Here is a 22,904-nt window from a genome sequence, read left to right as displayed (position 1 = left end):
CAACAACTAACATTTTTCCCTTAGGGAACTGAAGCATTGTGTGGGATTGGGGGAGACACATAAAGGATGGCTACACATGCCCCCAAGCCCACACCACGGTGGAACTCGGGGGGAGCCAGGCAAGGGCGAGAGTGCATGAATGAGCCAGGGAAAAGGAAAGTGGTAGCTTTGGATGAGTTTTGCTTGAGGTAGGAGACGTGCTGTGGGCAAAACCGAGAGGCAGGGACTTGGGGAGAGAACGCGGGAGTCACGGTGTGCGATTCCCGCCACCTGGAGGAGTGTCTCTGTGCCTCGCATGATATTCGTCCTGCCAGATGCCCGCAGCCCCGACCTCACACGTGCACACCCACCTCTGTCCAAGCCACCCCTCCCCTCCTCAAGCCCCTGTGGCTCAGCAGTCACGAGGGTGGACAGCTGGAAGGCAGGGCCAGAGCCTCTTCCCTCGTCATGACCAGCACTTAGCACAGAGCCCAGAACCTGCGGGTGCTCAGGGAACCCTGGTTGGTGGGCGGCTCAGTGTCTGGTCGGGTGGTGAGGAACCCTGGAGCATGGCACATCCCGAGCCACCCGTCGACAGGTGCTTCTCCTACATGGACAGCTATAACGGGGACATTCGCTTTGACAACATCTACATCAGCACCTACTTCTGCCAGATCGACGAGCGCAGGAGGAAGCTGGTGCGCACTAAGCCCTGCCTTGCCGTGTGTCCCCGTGGGCTTCAGCTCCAGGAGGGCGGAGGGGAGAGGGCAAAGGCCCCGGGGTTCCTCTGTCGGCTCTTTTCCAGGGTAAACAGACTCTGCTGCCCCTCCGCAAGGCGGAGGAGAAAACTGTGGTCTTCCCCTTCAAGCCCACCATCCAGGCCCAAGAAATGAAGAACCTGGTGAGGACAGCGAGGGCGCAGGACTGGGGGCGCAGCCACAGGGTGTTGAGGGTGGGGAGCAAAGGGCACCCGAGGGTGCTCCCTACCAGGGAAGGTGGTGGCCCAGCCCTACCCTGGGCTCCTTGCGCAGGGGAAGGAGCTCCTGGGCACGCTGCCCATTGCGCTGCTGCTGCTGCTGCTGTGCGGGCTGGACTGGGCGCTCTACTCGGTCTTTGACACCATCCGCCAGCACTCCTTCCAGCAGTACTCCTTCCGCAGTGAGCCTGCCACCCCCACCCAGGCTCTGCAGAGTCCCTGGGGAACTCCCACCCACCCACTCACCTCCTCCTGCTTCTTTTGCTCTGCTTCCTGTGGCTCCTTGTCCTCCCAAGGTCAAATGTCAGCCCTGCCAACTGACCGCTGTCACCATGGGCCTCAGCCAACCCCGTACACTTACAATAGGAAGGAGTTAGGATTCCCTGAAGTCCTAAACCAGGCAAGGCCGAGCATGCCTGCAATCCCAGAGACTCAGGAGGCTGATGCAGGAGGCTCCCAAGTTAGAGCCCAGGCTGGGCAACTTCAAATAAAAAGGGCTAAGGACGGTGGCTCAGTGGGAGGGCACTCCTGGGTTCCACCAAAGGAAACTTCTAGTATGGACTCCTCCCTCACCTCCAGTCCCCGCCTGCCCACCTCTCTACCCACTTAACCCCACTCTTTCCTGACCCCCTCATCTGGCCTCAGGCAGTCATAAACTGGAGGTGAAGGTAGGGGGAGACTCCATGCTTGCCCGGCTTCTTCGGAAAACCATTGGGGCCCTGAACACCTCCTCAGACACAGTTGTGGAATCAAACAACCTGCGTGAGTGATGCCGGAAGTCTGGATCAGACGAATGGGGGGGGGGAACGTTGCTGAAAGCTGGGTTCCTGTGCCCCATAGCAATGATGAGGACATGATTTTGAGAAAAAGGAAAAAGAAGGTTTGCTTTGCTAGCAAATGAGAAACACAGGGGACTCCTGTCCCAAAAGCTGTGATTCTGCCCATCAGCAGGAAGAGGGAGCTTTTTAAAGAGGTGACTCCAAGTCTACATTCCACGTGTTCTCCACGGAGGGTAACTCACTGGCTAATTTGGGAGATAGTTATTTCTGAGATCTTCTGTTACCCTCCCCAAAGTCTGGATGACTTCGTTCCTATGGTGGGTGTGTACTGGGGACAGATAACTCTGCCAAGGATGGGGAACAAAGGTAATCCTGTTTCCCCTGAGATTAGGGAGGGGAGGGATTAGGGAGGGGCAGGGAGAGAGGAGGAGAAAGAAATGTCCATTTTAAAAATAGGTTGCAGTGGCAGAGCAGCAAGGGCTGTATTCAGCATAAAGTGGACACTGTTACTGGGTCAAAAGATCCAAGGTAAAGAGCTGAGGGACTGGGCTGGGGACGGAGCTCAGATGGTAGAGAGCCTGCCTTGCATGCACAAGGCCCTGGGTTCCATCCTCAGCACCAAAAAAAGAGAGTTGAGGGACTGACTGGGCCTGGGGTGGAGAGATGGGGCTGGCATGCTTGAGCTGGAGGAATCGGCACATCCTCAAGGACAGCTTGGTCAGAAAAGTCCAGTCTGGGGTCTAGTGTCTTGGGGCCACAGGACCCAGCCCTCTACAGCGGTGCTGTCCAACAGAAGTTTCTGCCGTGATGTGGATTTTCAGGAGGGGTATCACGTCAAGCAAACAGCCCGATGGTCTAGTAGCTTCCACATTGGGCAGGGGAATCCAGTCCTGCCCTGCGCCTCCCACAGGGCTAGGGAGTCAACCAGGCCCTGACCTGCTGACAGGCCTCCCCCCTTCCTAGCCTGCCTGCCCCAGCCCGTGTGCATGGACGCCAGGGCCTACTGGAGGGCCTCACTGCCCATTGTCCTGCTGGTGTGTCTCTGCCTAGCCCAGGCTTTCGGCTACCGGCTCCGGAGGGTCATTGCAGCCTTCTACTTCCCCAAGGTATGACCCTCCCCAGACCTTTCCAGGCCCACACGCACACGTGCACGCACACACGCACACAGCTCCCTACAACGCCATTTCCCCCCTCCACACTGCTACCGTCGTTGAACTCCTCTCCCTCCCCTAGCGAGAGAAGAAGCGGGTCCTGTTCCTCTACAATGATCTATTGAGGAAGAGAGCGGCTTTCACCAAACTGAGGAGGGCTCTCATCATAAGGCGAGCTCAACAGCAGAGGGGCCCAGTAAGTCCAACCCTGTGCGCCCCGCGGCTGTGCCTGGCACCGAGGACTGTGGGACAAGGGCCATCCCCCTCCAGTCCACTAAGCTCCCACCAGAGGCCCTAGGCCTACAGGAACTGAGGGTCACGATTCATGCTAGAGCAGTGTCCATCCCCAGACCCAGGACTAGCCCAGTGTGAGATGGTCCGTGGGCCATCTGGAAGCAGGAAGAGAGCGGATCAGAATCTGGGTGCAGTGGTGTACACCCCTAATCCCAGTTACTCAGGACGCTGAGGCAGGATTCTACGACTGAGGGCAGCCCGGGCCATTCAGCAAGGCCTTGACTCAAAATTAAACAGACAAAAATATAAAAGGGCCGGGGATGAGGCTTAGTGGTAGAGCACCCAGGTTCAGTCCCCAGCACTGAAAAGCAAAGACCTGATGCAGCCAGGCACAAGGAAAGCAAGAGGGATTCATCAGAAAGAGGGGACCAAGGCACAGCACTGGTTCTGCTGAGGGGACTTCAACTAGTTCAGTGTCGTTCAGGGGAGGGGAAGGGGGGGTCAGGAAGGCCTGCGACAGGCTCGTGTGGTGTATGGGCACAGCGCCGAGTCTGGAGTCTGGAGGACCAGGTTCTAGTGGACGTGTCCTTGTTAAGGAGCCCTAAGCTGGGCACGGGGGTGCGTGCTGTCAACCCAGCACTCCAGGAGGCTGAGGCCCGAGGATCACAAGTTTGAGACCTGTCTTGACAAACTCAGCAAGACCCCCAGCAACTTAGTGAGAACCTGTCAAAAACCAAAATGGGCCGGGACTTGGCTCAGAGGTAAAGAATTCCTGGTTCAATCCCTAGTGCCCAGGGAAAAAGTTGTATGACCTTGGCCAAGGTCCTCATTAGGCCTCATTTTCTTGCTCTGAAGAACGGGGAAGCCCTCTCACTAGAGATCAGAGTGGCCGGCAGATACCAAAAGGTCTGGATTTGAGCCCTAGCTCTTCCCAGTACTAGTATCACCACTGTGTGATCTGGGGCACCTTGTTTAACTGCTGTGCCTTGGTTTTTCCCTTCAGTGAAATGTGGTTAACGACTCCATCTGGTTTTATTTTTTTGGTACCAGGGATTGAACCCAGAGTGTTTAACCATGGAGCCACATCCCCAGCCCTTTTTATATTCCGTTTAGTTGCTTAGGGCCTCACTAAGTTGCTGAGGCTGACTTTCAACTCATGATCCTCCTGCCTCAGCCTCCTAAATACAGGTGTGCACCACCACGCCTGGCTTTCATCTGGCTGTTGTAAGGGTTACATGACATGGTTCTGGATGAGTGTTTGCTGTCATTGCCTACCTCTGGGCAAATGAACAACTCTCCAAGCATCAATTTTCTCACCTGAAACAGAAATGATGGTGATAACAATATCTGCCATACATGGTTTGTGTGTGTGTGTGTGTGTGTGTAGCATGCTGGGAATGGAAGGGGTCTCACAAGAGGCATCCTCTGTCTCTGAGCCATCCCCCCAGCCTATAAAGTTGCTTTTTGAATTGAGTTAATTTACTCCAGCCTTTCAGCGCAGGGCCCAGCATTATAAACAGAACAATGAATGGCAGCCACAGTGGTTTAGTCAACCCTCACAAAGTTCACAGAGATGAGAAAGCTCATAAGCCTTTTCCTCCAGTGCCTAAACCTCCCTGTCCCCCGTGACACACAATAGAGACCAAATGAATGTCTGATGGAAAAATGACTGTCCTGGGATTCCATGACCTTGTCCTGAAGGAAACTGGAAAGTGGTGAAGCACTTGTGTAGCCTGCACAGGCTCTGGGTTCCATCCCCAGCAACACACACACACACACACACACACACACACACACACACATACTGTAAGGGACATGCAAAGACCCAGACCTCAAGGGAGTGCCCAGTGCCATGGGCTGGGCTAAGGAGAAGGCGGACAGAAGAGGCAGTCTTCAGGGAGGTAGGACAGAGGCTACAGAGGGACAGATTATGGAAGCCTCTGAAGGCCAAACCCAGGAGAACTCCTGTAGTCTGGCAGGCAGAGAGGCAAAGAGGTACCTGAGAAAATGGCCTGTAGAGGAAACCCTGCAATTGTGGGGGGAAAGGGTGTGTGGGGGTGGGGAACCTAAAGATAACAAAGCTTGTCCTTTGGAATCAGGGGACCTGGATGGGGCCAGGTTTGATTTACTGTCCTCATGCCTTTAGAAGAGTCACTTCATCTTTCCAGAGAGTCACCTTTCTCACCTGTAAAGTGGGGATAATAATAGTCAGTCTGTCTGTCCTACCCACTTCTCAGCCTCACCGAGGGAACAAAATGAGATGATTCACAAATGCAAATGACAGTTGTTCTGACATATCCCTACGGTGGCCCTGGAGACCACAGCCTGCCCGAGCTCCATCCTGAAGTCGGGACCTACTGCCATAGGGCCTTCTTTGCCCAACCCAGTCCCCTCCAACACGTGGGCACCGTTAGTCCTCGGGACCTCAGACAGGCCTGTCCAGAGCCCCTGGCCATCCCTTTTTCCTTCCTCTCACTTCCCGACTGGCACTGACCACCGCCACCTCCTAACAGCGCCACCACCTGGTGGACACCCTGCACCACCGCTGCCCGCTCCTACGCCGCTGGCTGCGCCGGCGATGCGTAGTGTGCCAGGCGCCCGAGACACCCGAGTCCTACGTGTGCCCGACGCCAGAATGCGAAGCCGTGTACTGCCAGTCGTGCTGGAAGGACATGAAGAAGCTGTGCCCGGTCTGCACACCCCGCGAGGAGCTCTCCTCCTCTGCTTACAGCGACAGCAACGACGACCTGAAGTACGCCGAGTGAGGGGCGTACCTCTGGCTTCCGCCCACCTCCCCGTTTAATAAAACGTTTGCTGGCTCCTGCCGCCCGCGCTTCGCTGGGGTCTGGGATCGGGGACGCTGCCTAGCGGGCAGTCGGGAGAGCTACCCTCTTGACCCCCACGGGGCCGGGCCACGGACCTGAGGCGAAGCTCCTAAGGGGGCGCCGGGCGCCAGCCCGAGCGCGGGAGGGCAGCGCGCACCAGACCCGGCTCCCGGCACAGGCTCAGCTGAGCGCCGGGGGCGGAGCCGTCGCCGGGGGCGGGGCCGGGCTTCAGTGGGACCCCGCGAGACGGGGGCGGGGCCTCGCGGAGGGCGGGGCCTCGGGCGGAGCCTGGCTCGCGGCCCGGAGGGAGGGGGCGAGGCGGGGCCTGGTGGCCGTGCGGCTCGTGTGGGCGCAGCGAGCAGACCCGGCCGCCGCGGTCCCTCCGCGCGCGGTCCCGCACCTGCTGCCCTCGCCGGGCCCGGGGCGCCGCTGCCATGCGGCTGGCGCTGCTCTGGGCCCTGGGGCTCCTGGGCGCCGGCAGCCCTCTGCCTTCCTGGCCGCTCCCAAATATAGGTGAGTCCTCCACCAGGAATAGGTCGGGGGGCGGTCGGGGAAGAGGTTCAGGGGAATCTGGAGGCTTCCGAGTGCTAGGGTCAGGCGCAAAGACCAGCCCGAGAGCGGCCTGCCTGGTTGGCTGTCCCGGGCCTAGGGCCCCGTGACTTGGCGATGGAGGGCAGAGAGGAGGAGTGATGCTGGGGTCCCCCGCCCGGTCGTCCTTGGCGATGTCCCGATGTCCCGGCGAACACTTTCAGACTCAGATGCAGGCACCGAGGGGCCGTCCCAGTGCCCCCCTGGGGATCATGGAAAAGGGTCGCTCCTCCCCAGGACTGACGTCGTCGCTCTTCTGGGGCCTAGCTGACAGTTCCACCCAGTGCCGGGCTGACGAGTGGGCACGGTGCGTGGGGTTTAGTAAAGAGGATCCTTACCAGTCCCTCATCCCAGGCCTGGGCTTCAGGCACCCGTCACCCTGGTGCTGTGGCCACCAGAAGCCAGTCTGAGCGGGAGGGGCCGGGAGGAGCCAGGAGAGGGGAGCACTGGCCAGGAAAGAGGCTGGACACCAACTCCTCCTTGGAACTTTCACTTCCCACTGCTGTCTTGGGCCGGGGGCCGAGAGGGCAGGCGGGGGTGGAGTGTCCGGAGGACAGAGGGCCATTGGGAGGGGGGATGCTGCGGGAGGAAGCGGAGGCTGTGGGGAGCGGGTGTGTCAGACTGGACATGAGGGGTGTTCAGGGAGGCGAGGGTGTTTGCACTGCTCACCCAGAAATGGGCGTTCCCGACATTGCCCATGTGAAGGAAGGGGAGGGCGAGTGGGCATCCTGCCACAAGGCTTCGCCTAGTCCAAAGAGGGCGTTCTGGACGGCAGTGGTGTGTGGCGGGGGTAGGGGAAGAAGTGGGAACAGGGGAGGGTCCCTGGGAGAACCAGGGATTGGCCAGAGGGGGACAAGGAGGGGCCACAGGCTGGACAGGCTGAACTTCTTTCTCTGGGACTGGTGTATGGGTTGGTGGGTGGCAAGCGCTCATCTGGAGAGGAGGTGCCCTCCCCCCCACTATTTTCCTCTAAGTTCCGCTGTGCAGTGCGACAGCCCTTCGGACGCAGAGGGCCTTGGTGTGCTGGGAGCTGGTGGGTCTGGGTAAGGACTCCCTCAGCCCTCTCCTGGGAAACCCTGCAGGTTTCATGGAGGAACAGCAGGCCAGACCAGAGAGGGCCCCGAGTGGGCCCTGGGAGCCCCAGATCCTTCAGGACAAGGCCCCTATTGGCCTAGCAGAGGTGTTTCAGGTGAGCATCCTCTAACAAACATACACCCCATCCGACCCCAGCATCATCAGGTGTCTCAGGACCAAAGCTTGGCTGGGGAGCCAGTAAGTGACCTCATTGTAGCAGGTCCACTGCAGGTCCCACTCCCTCCCCCACCACACCCCAACACCTGGCTTCACTTATCTCCTTTTTCCCTCTATGCACATCTGTCTGCCTCAGCTCCACCCAATGCAACCGTCTCCTGAGGGAATTTCTGAAGCCAAACTTGCTTATTTTGTCTCATGTTGTCAGTTTTCTCAGTGGGGGGATTTGGAAAGGGTAAGGGCTTCACCCCCCCTCCCCTCCATTCTAAAGCTGAGTCAGAGGAAGGGCTGAGGCCTGTGCTGGGTCCTCTGTGATGCTTCCTCTCTGGGCAGGAAGCCGAGAAGGGGCGGCTTAGATACCTTCCTTGACCTCCCCACGCAACCCCCCAGAACAATGCCCCAGGCCAGGCAGGGCTTCCTGGCCCCTCCCTTGGGATCCCCCCACCAGTGACCTAATCATTGGGGCTCTCCTGAGGGCTTGAGGTTTTCTGGCTAGAGATGGTAGGCGTCTTGGGAAGGGCTAAGACGACGACATGTTTTCTGGTACCCACAGACTGGTCTGTCTAAGTCCATGAAGATCAAAGTGGAGCTGGACGGTGACAGTTACATCCTGGAGCTGCTGCAGAACAGGTAAACCGGCAGGATGATAATAATCACACGGAACTACTTGTGCAGCATTTACCATGTGCCAGACACTAAGTGTCTGCACACGTGGGTCCTCAAAACCACCCTGTATTGTCCTCATTTTACACATGAGGAAGTCAAAGCACAGAGAGGTTAAATAACTTGCCTAAGCCGGGCATGGTGGCACAAGCCTATAATCCCAGCGGCTCAGGAAGCTGAAGCAGGAGGATCACGAGTTCAAAGTGAGCCTCAGCAACTTAGCAGGGCGCTAAGCAACTCAGTGTAACCCTATCTCTAAATAAAATATAAAAAAGGACTCAGTGGTTAAGAGTCCCTGAGTTCAATCCCTGGTACCTAATAATAACAACAACAACAACAACAACAACAACTTGCCTAAGATCATGCAGCTAGTATGTGTCAAAAACTAGATTGGGACTGACAACAGTGGTACACGACTATAATCCTAGCAGTTCGGGAGGCAGTGGCAGGAGGATTGCAAGTTCAAAACCAGCCTCAGCAACTTATCGAGGCCCTAAGCAACTCAGTAAGACCCTGTCTCTAAATAAAAATATCAAAAAGTTCTGGGGATGTGGCTCAGGGGTTAAGTGTCCTGGGTTTGATCCCTGGTACCAAAACAAACAAACTAGAGAGGAACCCAGATACCCTGAGAGAATCAGGGGGCCAGCCCCTATACTCTGCTCCCTCAGGGAAGGGGGACTGCCTGGCCCTCCAGTCCCCACTCTACTGCCTTAGGCCTCCGCTTGTCACTGTACCATCCTGTGAGTCACCTTGGACACTGCCATCATTTTTCTTCACTCCACAGGGATTTAGTCCCAGGTCGCCCAACCCTGGCATGGTATCAGCCCGATGGCACTCGGGTAGTCAGTGAGGGACACACTCTGGTGAGTCAGGTCCTCCTGTGCCCTGTTTCTGGCCTGGATGAGGAAGAGGGGGAAGCACTGGAGGGTGGCAGCCTGGACATCTTGGTTAATAAGTCAAGACCTCTGTGTTCCGTGCTGTCCTCCCTGAGAGTGGCACCGATGTGTCTCTGCTGCAGGAGAACTGCTGCTATCAGGGCAGAGTACAAGGCCATACCAGCTCCTGGGTCTCCATGTGCGCCTGCTCCGGCCTCAGGTACCGTGGCTGGAGTCCCTGACAGGAAAGAGGACACCAGGCCTGGAGCTCAAAGTTTCTCTCACTTCTGTTTCATTTCTTAGGGGCTTGGTGCTCCTGTCCCCAGAGAGAAGTTATGTCTTGGAGCTGGGGCCTGGGGACATTCAGGGTCCTCCCATTATCTCCCGGATCCAAGACCTTCGCTTGCCAGGCCACGTCTGTGCCCTGAGCCGGAATGCCCCTGTGCCCACTCAGGCTCCACCAGGGCAGCCCCTGGGACAACGCCATATTCGCCGGGTAAGGAGGAATGGCAGAGGGCTTGGGCTTCGGGTATCTTCAGGGCTGACCCCAGCCTCCCAGAGTTCTGTTCCAGGCAGCTCTACTGATGGAGCCCTTTCCACATGCCAGGCACTTTGTGAACAGTGCTTCACTTACTCTTCCCAGCAACTTTAGGAGGTCGCAAGAGCTCTACTGTAAAGGAGGAAACTGGTTCAGAGGGGTTAGGTGATTGCCCAAGGCCTCACCACTAAGAAATGGTCTCACCAGGATCCAGAAGCAGGTGTTCAACTCAAACTTCCCACTCGTTACGATTCCATTTATAGAGAGCTCTCACTTGGGTATAGAAAATACACAGTTACCCACCAGACAGCAGTAAAACATAAAACAGGTCCTGACATGTTTGCTTTATAGAGTTGTTGTGAAGATTAAATGAATCTGTCTATCATCCATCTCCATATATATGTATAGCTTAGCACCATGCTTGGCAAATGGTATTACCACACAGTCGGTATTTATAGCATTTATAGTGCCAGCATGTATGTATTTATGTGGTACTGGGGATTGAGCCCAGAGACACTTTACCACTGAGCCACATCCCCAATCCTTTTTGGCTTTTATTTAGATACAGGGTCTCCCTAAATTGCTTAGGGCCTTGCTAAGTTGCTGAGGCTGGCCTTGAACTTACAATCCTCCTGCCTCAGCCTCCTGAGTAGCTGGGATTACAGGCATATGCTACTGCATCTGGCTAATATTTGTTTTTTAATAATGTCTTTTTGAAAAAAAACACCGAGTTTAGAGCTACAAAAGCAGGGCTGTACTCCCATCTTCCTAATCGACTTCTTGGTCTACTTTAGGCAAGTCTCTGTCCTCCGTGGCTCTGCGGGGTTCTTTGCCCCCTTCAGTGGAACCACAAGATGGGAGTGGGCACAGCTTGGTTGGCCCTGGGGCTACCGGTAGATTGACCCGAGGCACCCTCCTTTCTGTCCACAGCACAAGCGGGACGTGGTAACAGAGACCAAGATTGTCGAGCTGGTGATTGTGGCCGACCATTCAGAGGTGAGCCTGCCGGCCTCTGCGGTCTGCCCTGCCCTCCGGCCACCTGCCGTCTTTCACGGTAATTTCTCGTGGCCACAGGTCAGGAGGTATCCCGACTTCCAGCGCCTGCTGAACCGCACACTGGACGTGGCCCTCCTGCTGGACATGGTGAGTCCGGGGCTGGCCAGGAGCGCCCAGCCCCCGACGGTGGCACACCTCCTCTGAGCCTCAGTTCTTCTCCAGTTCTTCCGGCCCCTGAACGTCCGGGTGGTACTGGTGGGCCTGGAGGCCTGGAGCCAGCGCGACCTCATAGAGATGAGCCCAAACCCAGCTGTCACTCTGGAAAACTTCCTCCACTGGCGCCGGACAGACTTGCTGCCTCGACTGCCCCATGACAGTGCCCAGCTAGTGACGTAAGCCCCCATGCTCAGTGTGTACCTGGCCAAAGTCACACCCTTTAGCTTGACACCTCAGGTCCTGCAGCTCTGACCCCCATGGTTTCTGTCTCTGATTATTTTTTTGGTGGGGGGTGGGTACCGGGGATTGAACTCAGGGGCACTCGACCACGGAGCCACATCCCAGCCCTATTTTGTATTTTATTTAGAGACAGGGTCTCACTGAGTTGCTTAATGCCTTGCTGTTGCTGAGGCTGGCTTTGAACTCGCGACCCTCCCGTCTCAGCCTCCTGAGCCGTTGGGATTGCAGGCGTGCACCACTGTGCCTGGCATCGCCTCTGACCCTTGACCTCTTGCTTCCACAGTGATATTTCTTTCTCTGGGCCCATGGTGGGCATGGCCATTCAGAACTCCATCTGTTCTCCCGACTTCTCAGGAGGTGTGAACATGGTGAGTTATTTACAAGTCTCTTCTGCTTTCCCAATTTAGTTTTTCCCAAATACGAAACCATTTTTCACTGAAATAATAATGAACCATTATTCACTGAGACCCCCTTACAAAGTTGGCCAACCTCAAAGTCATGGAGGATGAAGCCTCTGCTTGTCAGGAAAGCAGCCCCTCACCTGTGGCCAGTACTTCAAGGCACAGCCCACACCTATGAGGTCTTCCCATTTCTAGGGGGAAGGCCAAGGGATTGTTGGGCCCCAAAGAACAGAGGTGACCTCCAGGGGGGCAGAGCTGAACCCCAGTTTCCGGTCACCCATGCCTGAACTTCAGAAGAATTAAGGAGGGGGACAGGGGGACCATGCCCACTGAGTGCCCAAGAGGCCCATGCAGCGAGGACGGAGCAGTCAGGGCGGGCTGGGCACTGTGTGGGAGCCAGGCTAGGGCTGGACCTGGGGTGCCCCCTTCCCACTGGCAGGACCACTCCATAAGCATCCTGGGAGTCGCCTCCTCCATAGCCCATGAGTTGGGCCACAGCCTGGGCCTGGGCCACGATTCACCTGGGAGCAGCTGCCCCTGTCCAGGTCCAGCCCCAGCAAAGAGCTGCATCATGGAGGCCTCCACCGAGTGAGTGGCCACAGGATGCGGAGGGGGAGGGGGAGGGGGAGGCCGGGAGGGTCCTCCGCCCCAACCTTCCTTGCCCCTCCCCAGCTTCCTGCCAGGCCTGAACTTCAGCAACTGCAGCCGGCAGGCCCTGGAGAAAGCCCTCCTGCAGGGGATGGGCAGCTGCCTCTTTGAACGGCTGCCCAGCCTGCCCCCTATGGCCCCCTTCTGCGGAAATATGTTTGTGGACCCTGGCGAGCAGTGTGACTGTGGCTTCCCGGATGTGAGCCCCTCACCCAAAGCCTTGCCCACTCACTTCTGCGCCCTCGCCCTGGCTCCTTAGCCCTCTCCCTGCCTTCTGAGTTCCTCTGTGGTTCTGAAGGGACTTCCCTGTCTGCAGGATCAGGCCTTGGGTCGCGGGTAGCTCTCCTGCTGGTGGTTAGGGCAGGCTGCTGGGTGTGCTGTCTGGGAGATGGTGGGGGTAGGCTCTCAGGCTCAGCCTGCTGTGATGCTTGGTCCCTCTGTACCCTCGCCCAGGACTGCACAGATCCCTGTTGTGATTACTTCACCTGCCAGCTGAGGCCAGGGGCACAGTGTGCCTCTGACGGACTCTGTTGTCAGAACTGCCAGGTAAGCCGGACACAGTGGCACATGCCTACAATCCCAGCCACTCGGGAGGCTCAGGCAGGAGGATCACGAGTTCAAAGTCAGCCTCTGCAACTTAGAGAGGCCCCGTTTCCAAATAAGACATAAAAAGGGCTGGGGATGTGGCTCGGTGGTAAAGCACCTCTGGGTGAAATCTCCAGTACTAAAAAATAAAAGAACTGCCAGGTGTAGACTGGCTACCCAGAGCTCACCTGCAGGGGGCAGGTAAAAGGGTCCTTCTGATCCCCAGGCCTGGCTGGATTTGTCCAGTTGCACTGATGCTCACCCGCCCTCCACAGCTGCGCCCCGCCGGCTCGCAGTGCCGTCCTAGCAGAGGAGACTGTGACTTGCCCGAGTTCTGCCCAGGAGACAGCTCCCAGTGCCCCCCGGACATCAGCCTGGGGGACGGCGAGCCCTGTGCTGGTGGCCAGGCTGTGTGTGTCCACGGGCGCTGTGCCTCCTATGCCCAGCAGTGCCAGTCACTCTGGGGACCTGGGGCCCAGCCCGCTGCGCCACTTTGCCTCCAAACAGCCAATACTCGGGGCAACGTTTATGGGAGCTGTGGCCGAAGCGCCAATGGCAGCTACATACCCTGCACCCCTCAGTAAGTGGGGAAACCTGGCCCCTGCTCTGGGTTTGTGGGTGCCTTCGCCCCACTCCCTGACCTGGCTTGCCTTTCTCCCACCCTCAGAGACGCCGTTTGTGGGCAGCTTCAGTGCCAGGGGGGCAGGACGCAGCCTCTCCTGGGCTTAGCCCAAGAGCTGCACTGGGAGACGCTGGAGGCCAACGGGACTCAACTGAACTGCAGCTGGGTACACCTGGACCTGGGCAACGACGTGGCCCAACCCCTCCTGACTCTGCCGGGCACCGCCTGTGGCCCTGGCCTGGTGAGCAGCCTGGGTGGGCAAGATCGGTCAGAAGGGACAAGCAGTGTCTGGGCTTCACTGTCCACCAGTGTAAAAGGCACCGACTGCACAGAAACCACATTCTTACTGTGGGTTGAGCAAGTCTTGTCTTCCTGCCGAGCCTCAGTTTCTCCATTTGTAAAAGAAGGTGTTGGCCTCAGCCTGGCTGGGCCCGGGCCTCGTCAAGCTTTGTGAGAAGTGTGATCTTTGCTCTTCTCCACCTCTGGGGCAGGTGTGTCTAGACCACCGATGCCAGCCTGTGGATCTCCTAGGAGCACAAGAGTGTCGAAGCAGATGCCATGGACATGGGGTAGGCTGGCTAAAGGGGAGAAGGGAGCCTCCAGGGGGGAGAATGAGGGCTCTGGAAACAGACATCTACGCTGGGCACAGTGGCACACAGCTGTAGCCAGCAACCTGGGAGGCTGAGTCAGGAGAATCGCTAGTTTGAGGATAGCCTCAGCAACTTAGTGAAACCTTGTCTCAAAATAAAAAAGAAAAGGACTGGCATGTAGCTAATGGTAGAGCAGCCCTGGGTTTGATCCCCAGGACCAACACACACACACACACACACACACACACACACACACACACACACACATACACACATACTCTCTAAAAAACGAGGGACAGGAATGATTTACTAGGTTCCAATCTTTGCTCTGCCACTTTCTAGCTTTGTGACTGGGGCAGGTTATTGACCTCTCTGAGCTCAATTTCCTATTCATCAACTAGGCATAATAAGCCAGGCGTGGTGGCACATGCCTATAATCCCAGAGGCTTGGGAGACTGAGACAGGAGGATCGCAAGTTCAAAGCCAACCTCAGCAACGGCGAGGTGCTAAGCAGCTCAGTGAGACCCTGTCTCTAAATCAAATACAAACAAGGGCTGGGGATGTGGCTCAGTAGTTGAGTGCCCCTGAGTTCATTCCCCAGTACCAGATAAATAAATCAGTAGGCATAGTAATCATGCACAATTCCTGGGCACTGTTACCCGGCGTGACGGGTATGCAAGCCTCCAGCACGGTGCCTAGCATACTGAACATGCCCCACAGTGTTCATTTGACCCCATTTCCTCTGCCATGGATAAAGATTCCCTCTCCTGGGCGCTGGCTCTCTCTTCCCATCATCCCCAGCACACCTTCCAGTGGGAAAGTCTGAAAAACTGAAGGAGGGAAATGGTCCCAGAACGCAGAGCCCGTCATCGCTCACCCTGTCCTTCTAGGTCTGTGACAGCAACAGGCACTGCCACTGCGAGGAGGGCTGGGCACCCCCGGACTGCACCACACAGCTCCGAGGTAGCTTGGGAGAGAGCAAGTGGGAGGGCAGAGGGGCTCGTCCCTTCCAGTGCCCTCTGCCTGGCCCTTTGCCTTCTCTGACCTCTTCTCTCCACTCCTTGGCCCTGCTCCCTCCTACATCTAAACCCCGCCTCCCCCCACAGCAACCAGCTCCCTGACCACGGGGCTGCTCCTCAGCCTCCTGCTGTTGCTGGTCCTAGTGCTACTTGGTGCCAGTTACTGGCACCGTGCCCGCCTGCGCCAGCGACTTTGCCAGCTCAAGGGATCCAGCTGCCAATACAGGTACAAGCCTCGCTTCCCTGCTAACCACGTCCTTCAGCTGGGGAGATTTCTGAAGCCTGCCCTACCTGCCACTGCTTCTGAGCCCCAGTCCCTGAACTTGCTGATCACCACCTTCCTTACATGCACCCTATGACTCTTGGCCTCTCAGGTGGACCCCCCGTGGGACAGCTGGGGTGCTGGGACCATTTCTCCCAGGGCTCCAGGGCGGGGTCAGGGGTCCCTCCCTCAGGCTGGCCAGCTTCTCCCCCACACAAAGCTGCTCTCCAAAAGGGCTACTCAGGGCTAACCTCCCCCAGGGGTGGCTGATGGGTGGCCAGCAGGGTCTGAGATGGGGTCCTCACCCCTCTGCCTTTCCTCATGCTCAGGGCAGCCCAATCCAGTCCCCCTGAACGGCCAGGACCCCCCCAGAGGGCCCAGGTGTTGCCAGGCACTAAGGTGAGTCCTGGATGCCCCAGGAAGAGGGGCCGGCCTTGCCTGGCGTCCAGTTTGGGCAAAGTGGCTGATGGTCGGGAGACAGAGCTTCGAAGGGTCTAGACCCAGGGAAAGGCTAGCGTTGCCCAGAGTCAAGAGTCAGGCCGGCCTTCCCCTCTGCCCTCACCCTGGCTGCCAGCCGAGAGCCGCGTAAGCCTGGAGTGGGGAGCGCCGTCACCTAGCTGATGGCTTTGGGAGGTGAATCTGTTGAAGCCCCTCACAGTGACCGGTGTAGGGCACAAGGGGGATGGTGCCCTGAAGGGCCTTCAGTGTGCCAGGAGCTGACAAGCCCCAGTCACCTGTGTAGAAGGGCTGGTGAGTGCCTCTGGTCTGAGCCCTCTGGCTCTGACGACAGGAACCTGTGTGTGGAGGTGACCTGCATGCCCACTTCACCCCTCTGCATGCAGCTGAGTAACTGCATGCCAGCTCCCGTGCCCCTGGGGCCCTGGCTGCCCCTGCCTGGACACTAACCCTCTCTGCCCTCATCTGTCTTTCCGCCCCTCCTCCCCACTCTGTGCCTGTCACTCCTCTGGCCTCTCAGCAGGTTAGTGCTCTCGGCTTTCCGGCCCCCCCCTCCAGGCCGCTGCCGCCTGACCCTGTGCCCAAGACACTCCAGGTAAATCTGGGCCGGGCCCCGCCCTGGCCCAGAACAGGTGGGAGGCTTGGTCCCCAACTGCAGTGCTCATCCCTGCTCCCTGCCAGTGGTGCTCTCCGTTAGGTGACCAAGGTGTCACTCGGCCTTCCCAGGCTGAGCCCCAGAAGCCGCAAAGGGTGAGCCTCCTGCCTTGGTTTCTACCACCATCTGGTGGTGAGTGGCGGGACTGCAGTCAGTCAGGGATTCCGTGGCTGACTCACACCTTGCTCAGGCTGAAGCATGTATCTGCTGGCATGCACCCAAGCCCTCTGCATGCCCCATTCTCCCCTGCCCGCGGCTGCCTTTGCATGTTTTTCTGAACTCCTCTGGGGAACTTGTGCATGCCCACTGCCCCTGGCTGTACTTAGCCACTGCCCTCTCTCTGTCCAGGCTGAGCTGGCTGACCGACCCAATCCCCCCACGCGCCCTCTGCCCGCTGACCCAGTGGTGAGGCGCCCGAAGGTAACAGTGGGGGGAGAGAAGGGCACAGCCTCTTCCCCCACCTAGGGCTGTGGTGCTGGTGGCCGTGGCGAGATGCCCCCCTCTGTGCCTGAGGGCACATGTCCCCGTGGCTCCTTTAATGGTGACAGGTTTGTTTGGAGACAAGGGTGATTTCTGGTGCTGCCCCCAAGCTGGTGCTCCCCAGCACCAGTGCGATGGGGGTGGGCAACACGACGCGCACCAAGCCAGCTCATGCCTTCCCTCTCTCAGTCTCAGAGGCCTACCAAGCCCCCACCCCCCAGGAAGCCACTGCCTGCGGACCCCCAGGGCAGGCGCCCTTCGGGTGACTTGCCTGGCCCAGGGCCTGGAATCATGCCTTCAGTGGTCCCCTCCAGGTAAGTGAGGAGGGGGTTGCTGAGGATGGGTGGACAAGGTGAATGATCTGGGAAAGGGGGCAACCTTTTTTTCTCCCGGATTCCAGGCCAGCACCACCGCCTCCAGCAGCATCCTCGCTCTACCTCTGACCTCTCCTGAGGTCCCGCTGCCTCCAACTCGGATTTAGGACTTAAAGAAGCGGAACCCCTTTGGGGTCCCCCACAATGACTGGAGAAGCCCGAGCGTGGACACTGTCATGCCCAGCCTTAGGGAACCCAGACCGTCGGCGCTGTGAAGCAGCACCCTGATGACTCGCCGGTATAGCGGCAGCCGGGGGCTAGTGGGGGACTGGGGCTGGATGGGGCTGCGGGAGGTGCACCCAGCCTGTCTCTGTTCTGCTGCAATAAAGAGAGATCTTGACCGCGTGTCTCAGGGTTCCTTCTGGGAAGCCGGGTCGCCCCTCCTGCGTTTCCAGGTCTGGCCGCCAGGAGACGCTGCCTCCTCAGACCAGGGCTTGCTGGGCGGGCGGGAGTCCCAGCCGCGGTCTACCAGCCTGTGTCCCGCGGAGGCTCCCGACTTGTTTCTGCCCAGTCTGGGGTGACTCTCAGCGTGATCCTGTACCACGGGGAGCTGTTCGCCCGTTGCCACCCCTAGTCTCCCAGTCCTCGCATCCCATGCTGCCCGGTCCCCGGAGACGGCTGTCGATCTACAAGCCAGCCAAGCTGTGGGACCACGTCCCCACCCTCCACCAGTGGCTGGGAAAAGTGACTCTAACTGGTATTCTCAGCGCCCGGAGCCGGGGCGGAGCGGGCGGCGGCTCCCACGATCCCAAGGCCGCGCACCTGCCTCCCGCCCCTCCCCCGCCCCCACCTGAGGGCTCGGGAACAAAGGTGCTTTGTACCGGCCGCAACCACTTCATCACTTCGTCCTCGGGATGGGGCCGCGTGGGCCCCCTGCCCAGAACGAGGGTGTGGGACGGAAAGGGACAGGCGCCAACCCCAAAGTGGGCATCTAGCACACCCCCTAAGGCTCTGTGGGGACAGGTGTGTCCCAGAGAAGGCTCTTTGTCCCTTCTCGTCTCAGTGGCCCTAGATGTGCTGAGAAAGGGGGGTGGCTGAACATGAAGGTGGCTGGACAGACTTGGTGGATCCCTGCTGTGCCTCACTTTCCCCATCTGGGTGAAGGGTGTATGCTCGCTCGTTTAAAATCTCCCAAACTTCCTTCCTTCCTTCCTTCTCTCTTTAGACCGGGTCTTGCTAAACTGCCCAGGCTGCCTCAAACCCCAGGGCTCCAGCGAGCCTCCTCTGCAGGAGCTAGGACTACAGGTGCCGGCCACCGCGCCCAGTCTCCCAAGTTTCTAATAAGGCTTTCTACCTCAAAACGAGACAAGAAAGACAAGACTTCCCCTTCATCATTCTTAGTGGAGTTTTTAAGTGCCACCTCCTTCTCGCCCGGTGGCAGTGCGGCGCGGCCTCGGTAGAACCTTTGGCTAACCTGGCGCGCGACGCGGTGCACAAAGGGTTAAACAAAGTTGGCTCCGAGCGCAGAGGCGGAGACAGGTTTTCATTGGTGGAAAGTTACCCGGGGGCGTGGCCCGGGAGTCTCCGCACCACCCCCCCTTTCCACAACCCCCCCTCTCCACTTTGTACCTTTCTCGCTCAGACTGCGAAGCGGGCCGGGACCCGCCGGACCCGACCAGACCGGACCCTGGGGGCGATGCGGCTGCTGCCCCTGCTGCGGACTGTCCTCTGGGCCGCGCTCCTCGGCTCCCCTCTGCGGGGGGCCTCCAGCCTCCGCCACCCCATCTACTGGAACTCCAGTAACCCCAGGTAGCCGGGCCGAACCAGGCGAAAGCCGAGTCGGGCCCGCGCGCTCCCGGGCCATGCGCGCGCCCGCCACTCGCTCTTTTGCGGCGCGCCGGGGCTCCTTTGTTTGAGCCGGCGGGGGAGGGGTGGGGGAGGGGCAAGGCGCGCCCTGGGTCTCCCCCCTCCCGCACGTGTTGGGGGGCGGGCGCAGGACCCCAACCCTGGCCGAGGTCAGTGGAGCCTGGGAGCGTGGAGCTGGGGGTCCTCGGCCTGTATTCCGGGCCCCGCCCCCCTCGCTTCTCTCGTGATCCCCAGCCTCTGGCCTGCCTGAGCTGCGGTGGACCGAGAATGAGGGAGGGGGGCTTTACTTTTATGCAAGAGCATGGGTTACTCTCAGGCTCTCTGGGCCTCCCCTCTGGCTTTCTCTGGCTCCTGATCTCATTCAGTATCTCTCCTTCCATCTGGATCATTTATCTGTCCTGTTTCTGTCCTGTCTCGACCCTGCCCTACTAGCTTAATCACCTTTGGGCAGGTTGTTTGACCTCCCCAACCTCAGTTATGTCACCTGCAAAATGGGCTAATAATACCTAGTACCCTGGGAAGTCAGGCCGGCTAACTGAGGTCATGCATGTGAAAAATGGTGCAAGCTGTACAGATACAAACGATTATTTCTTTCTCTCTCCTGAGCTGTCTTTCTTTGAACCTTGATATTTTTTGCTGTTTCCATCCTCCCCAATTCTCCCTGCTTCTCTGCCTTCCCCATCTGTCTTCCTTTCTGATTTTCTACTTCAGACAATCTGTGGCTGTTTATTTATTCACTAACATTTCATAAGCGCATACTGTGTGCCTGGACCTGTGCTAGGTTGCTGGGGATTAGCTCAATGAATAAACGAAGACCCTGTGCTGTGGGAGTGCTCAGGTCCAAGAGAGGGCAGGGTTAAAGTCACTGCAATTCTAGTAACAAGTGATAAAGGCCATTGTCCTCAGAATGAATTCCTCTATGTCTGTTCCAGAACAGGACCTGGGAACCACTTGAGGACCTGTTAGGATTTTATGTTCTAGCCCCCACCCCTGAGCTTTCAGGCTCATTTGTGCAATCCTCAAATATTCGCTGAGCCGTCCTTGTGCAAGGCACTTTGCCAGGCACTGGGGATGGGACAGAACAAAGCATGCGAAAACCTTGTCCTTGCTCAACTTACGTTCTAGTAGGTTGAGCTTAGGAATGTCCCCTATCACTGACCTGGAGAGTGAATCCAGGGGTACTCTACCACTGAGTGTCAGCCCTTTTGTAAAATTTTTATTTTGAGACAGGGTCTTGCTAAATTGGCCCCACTTGTGATCCTCCTGCCTCGGCCTCCTGAGTCAATGGGATTACAAGCCTGGGTCACTGCTCCTGGCAGGAATCTTCCTTTCCAATTGGACCTCTTAAGGCAGGTGGTCTTTGGACCACCCGTTGAGCGACTCTTGGAGGCCTTTCATAAATCAAGTTTCACTGTGTGTGTAGGGGTCAGGGCCATGGTGCATTCAGAATTTGGTTCTGTTGGAGGGTGGCCTGTCCAGCCTTCCCACCTCTATTAGCTCCCTCAGGCAGCTAGCTCCTAAGAGGTGAGGAAGGGGGTCTGGAGAAGGCTGAAAATGGGGTAGTTTGTGGAGGGGGCTTCTCTACATGCCTGGCACTTCCTTGTTCCGGTCAAAAAAGAAAATCGAGGCACCTAATACCTTCTCCCTCACTCTTCTTATCACGACATTCCTTTACAATTGGGCTGGGGTCTAAAGGGACTCAGGGTCCTCATATTGCCCGCCTTCAGCCCTGCCTGTACCTGCGCTGTGTGCCCAGCACCCCGCCCCCACCCCAGCATCCTCATAGACTCCGTCCACCTAACACTTACCAAGCAAGACATGGTGCCAGGCTGCGGGAAGGGCATCAGGGCTAGAGAGGGGGTTGGCAGCTCCTCCCTGAAAGGTAGGCTAGTGGCTGGCTCCCCCCACAGAAGGAAGCCGTGTGCTGTGGGCGCTGAGAGCTCTTGACCTCTCTGAACTGTGATGAGCCCAGCTGTCCCTTGCGCTCTTCGGCGAGATTTACCACTCTGGGGCACTCAGGCCTCCCCATGCTCCTCCATCTCCAGTGGGTGGGAGAGAGGCTGGAAGGGACCTTCGAGGAGGTACACCCCGACCTTCACGCCCCAAGTTGTGCTGTGCCGTCACCCCTCAGCCCATGCCACCCTGTGCCCACAGGCTGCTTCGAGGAGACGCTGTGGTGGAGCTGGGTCTCAACGATTACCTAGACATCTTCTGCCCACACTATGAGAGCCCAGGGCCCCCGGAGGGGCCCGAGACCTTTGCTTTGTACATGGTGGACTGGCCCGGCTACAAGGCCTGCCGTGCAGAGGGGCCGAACGCCTTCCAGCGCTGGAAGTGCTCGCTGCCCTTTGCTCCCTTTGGCCCCGTTCGGTTCTCAGAGAAGATTCAGCGCTTCACACCCTTCTCCTTGGGCTTCGAGTTCCAGCCTGGAGAGACTTACTACTACATCTGTGAGTGACCAGGGGCACGCCGCGCACCTATTGGGAAAGCTGGGGAGAGGCCTGGGCTCCCCGCCTCTGCTGCGGCCCAGGGGGAGGAAGTCCTGCTGCCCAGGACTGAGCAGGGGGATAGAGTGCGTCTGTAGCAAAGAGGAGAGACTTATTAGAGGAGCCAGGAAAGAACAGGGTGCTAGGGAAATGCAAAATGGCATGGGTGGGGCTGCCACCTGAGTTTGGCACCAATGGAAGTGAAAGGTTTCCTGGGGCAGGAGAGAGGGAGGCTGGAGGGTCGACAGCAGCCTAGGGCATAGGAAGGGCGGTTCCCCGTGCTAACTCCTTTCCTCCAATTTCCCCCCAGCCGTGCCAACTCCCGAGAGTCCTGGCCAGTGCTTGAGGCTGCAGGTGTCTGTGTGCTGCAAGGAGGGCAGTAAGTGGGTGTGGGGGTGGGGAGCAACCTTCCGGCGAGGAGGGAAGGAGGGGGGAGAATCTAGGAGCATCAGGCTCTCAGGGATCCAGGTCCAGCTTCAAGTTGGGACTTTTCTCCCATGTTTAGTACTGTGGGAGCTTCTGCTGTACCCCCTTTTTTTTTTAGTCGTAGGTGGGCATAATACCTTTATTTTATTTATTTATGTGGTGCTGAGGATCGAGGGCCTCATGCATGTGGGACAAGTGGTCTACCACTGAGCCACAGCCCAGCCCTGCTGTACCCCTCTTTAAGCTGGGCTGCGGGAATGGGATCTGCTAGGCAAGGCCGAGGCTGGACCGGCTGTCTTTAGTGGAGGAGACTTGGAAGGTGGAGAGACTACTGGTTGTCTTATTTGGGGGACACTTGGATGTTGGGATTAGGAAGGATGAGGTGGTGAGTGGCTCATTGGGGGGCAGCAACTGGTTTGGAAGACTCTAGTGAACAGGTAATGGAAAGGCCAGAAGAGAGGCTGCTGAACAAGTGGGCCGGCCCATCAGTGCCATCCCCCCTCCTTACAGAGTCGGAGCCAGCCCATCCAGTTGGGAGCCCTGGAGAGAGTGGCACGTCAGGGTGGCGAGGGGGACATGCTCCCAGCCCCCTCTGTCTCTTGCTGCTGTTGCTGCTCCCCATCCTCCGTCTCCTTCGAGTTCTGTGAGCCCCGTGGAGCCAGAGCCCTACCAAGGCCCTTGGGGGCGGGTCCCTGCCACCTGCACTGGGGATGCCAAGCCAGACAGACACAATGGAGCATTGATGGAGAAAGTCAGAGGGTCTGAGGTGACCCCTGTGGGAGC

The 22,904-nt window shown here is 58.1% G+C and overlaps 3 protein-coding genes and 2 long non-coding RNA genes across 15 annotated transcripts in view; 3 read left to right on the top strand and 2 right to left on the bottom strand.

Annotated features, from left to right (window-relative positions):
- Nucleotides 1-5,944, top strand: part of Dcst1 (DC-STAMP domain containing 1) — a 10,591-nt gene extending 4,647 nt beyond the window's left edge. The window contains exons 7-13 of the mRNA XM_040287653.2: nucleotides 578-677; nucleotides 785-880; nucleotides 1,011-1,137; nucleotides 1,601-1,717; nucleotides 2,698-2,840; nucleotides 2,968-3,081; nucleotides 5,633-5,944. Coding sequence (XP_040143587.2) covers nucleotides 578-677; nucleotides 785-880; nucleotides 1,011-1,137; nucleotides 1,601-1,717; nucleotides 2,698-2,840; nucleotides 2,968-3,081; nucleotides 5,633-5,884 — 949 coding nt within the window. The 3' untranslated portion in view covers nucleotides 5,885-5,944. The remainder of the gene's footprint in view (nucleotides 1-577; nucleotides 678-784; nucleotides 881-1,010; nucleotides 1,138-1,600; nucleotides 1,718-2,697; nucleotides 2,841-2,967; nucleotides 3,082-5,632) is intronic.
- LOC144368485 (uncharacterized) overlaps nucleotides 1-19,109 on the bottom strand; it is a 27,821-nt gene extending 8,712 nt beyond the window's left edge. Inside the window, exon 1 of the long non-coding RNA XR_013428249.1 lies at nucleotides 18,973-19,109. This is a non-coding gene — a long non-coding RNA (uncharacterized LOC144368485). The remainder of the gene's footprint in view (nucleotides 1-18,972) is intronic.
- Nucleotides 1,984-6,273, bottom strand: LOC144368486 (uncharacterized). The gene is made up of 2 exons (XR_013428250.1): nucleotides 6,040-6,273; nucleotides 1,984-5,304 (listed from the first exon to the last, which is right to left on the bottom strand). It is a non-coding gene; the product is annotated as an uncharacterized LOC144368486 (long non-coding RNA).
- On the top strand, nucleotides 6,319-17,743 carry Adam15 (ADAM metallopeptidase domain 15). Of its 10 annotated transcripts, none has more exons than XM_078027441.1 (24): nucleotides 6,319-6,457; nucleotides 7,615-7,721; nucleotides 8,337-8,413; nucleotides 9,231-9,309; nucleotides 9,465-9,541; nucleotides 9,625-9,817; nucleotides 10,790-10,855; nucleotides 10,934-11,002; nucleotides 11,078-11,247; nucleotides 11,595-11,679; nucleotides 12,152-12,300; nucleotides 12,385-12,559; nucleotides 12,814-12,906; nucleotides 13,221-13,525; nucleotides 13,613-13,808; nucleotides 14,059-14,136; nucleotides 15,048-15,120; nucleotides 15,264-15,402; nucleotides 15,768-15,837; nucleotides 16,418-16,489; nucleotides 16,576-16,644; nucleotides 16,898-16,969; nucleotides 17,219-17,343; nucleotides 17,430-17,743. In XM_078027441.1, the coding sequence occupies exons 1-24, from the start codon at nucleotides 6,379-6,381 to the stop codon at nucleotides 17,470-17,472; spliced, it is 2,661 nt and encodes an 886-aa protein (XP_077883567.1). In that variant the 5' UTR covers nucleotides 6,319-6,378; the 3' UTR covers nucleotides 17,473-17,743. The 10 variants fall into 10 exon arrangements, with proteins under 10 accessions (XP_077883567.1, XP_077883566.1, XP_077883569.1 ...); XM_078027440.1 differs by having other exon boundaries at nucleotides 16,415-16,489; XM_078027443.1 differs by lacking the exon at nucleotides 16,576-16,644.
- Efna4 (ephrin A4) lies at nucleotides 17,780-22,904 on the top strand. 2 transcript variants are annotated; one of them, XM_040287658.2, is made up of 5 exons: nucleotides 17,780-18,648; nucleotides 18,986-19,152; nucleotides 21,364-21,659; nucleotides 22,006-22,074; nucleotides 22,632-22,904. In XM_040287658.2, the coding sequence occupies exons 2-5, from the start codon at nucleotides 19,040-19,042 to the stop codon at nucleotides 22,766-22,768; spliced, it is 615 nt and encodes a 204-aa protein (XP_040143592.1). In that variant the 5' UTR covers nucleotides 17,780-18,648; nucleotides 18,986-19,039; the 3' UTR covers nucleotides 22,769-22,904. The 2 variants fall into 2 exon arrangements, with proteins under 2 accessions (XP_040143592.1, XP_040143593.1); XM_040287659.2 differs by lacking the exon at nucleotides 17,780-18,648 and adding an exon at nucleotides 18,655-18,882.

Source organism: Ictidomys tridecemlineatus, chromosome 11 (assembly GCF_052094955.1).
Source record: "Ictidomys tridecemlineatus isolate mIctTri1 chromosome 11, mIctTri1.hap1, whole genome shotgun sequence".
NCBI lineage: Eukaryota > Metazoa > Chordata > Mammalia > Rodentia > Sciuridae > Ictidomys > Ictidomys tridecemlineatus.
Note: the sequence above shows the minus strand (reverse complement) of the source record. Positions and strands in the feature narration are given on the sequence as shown.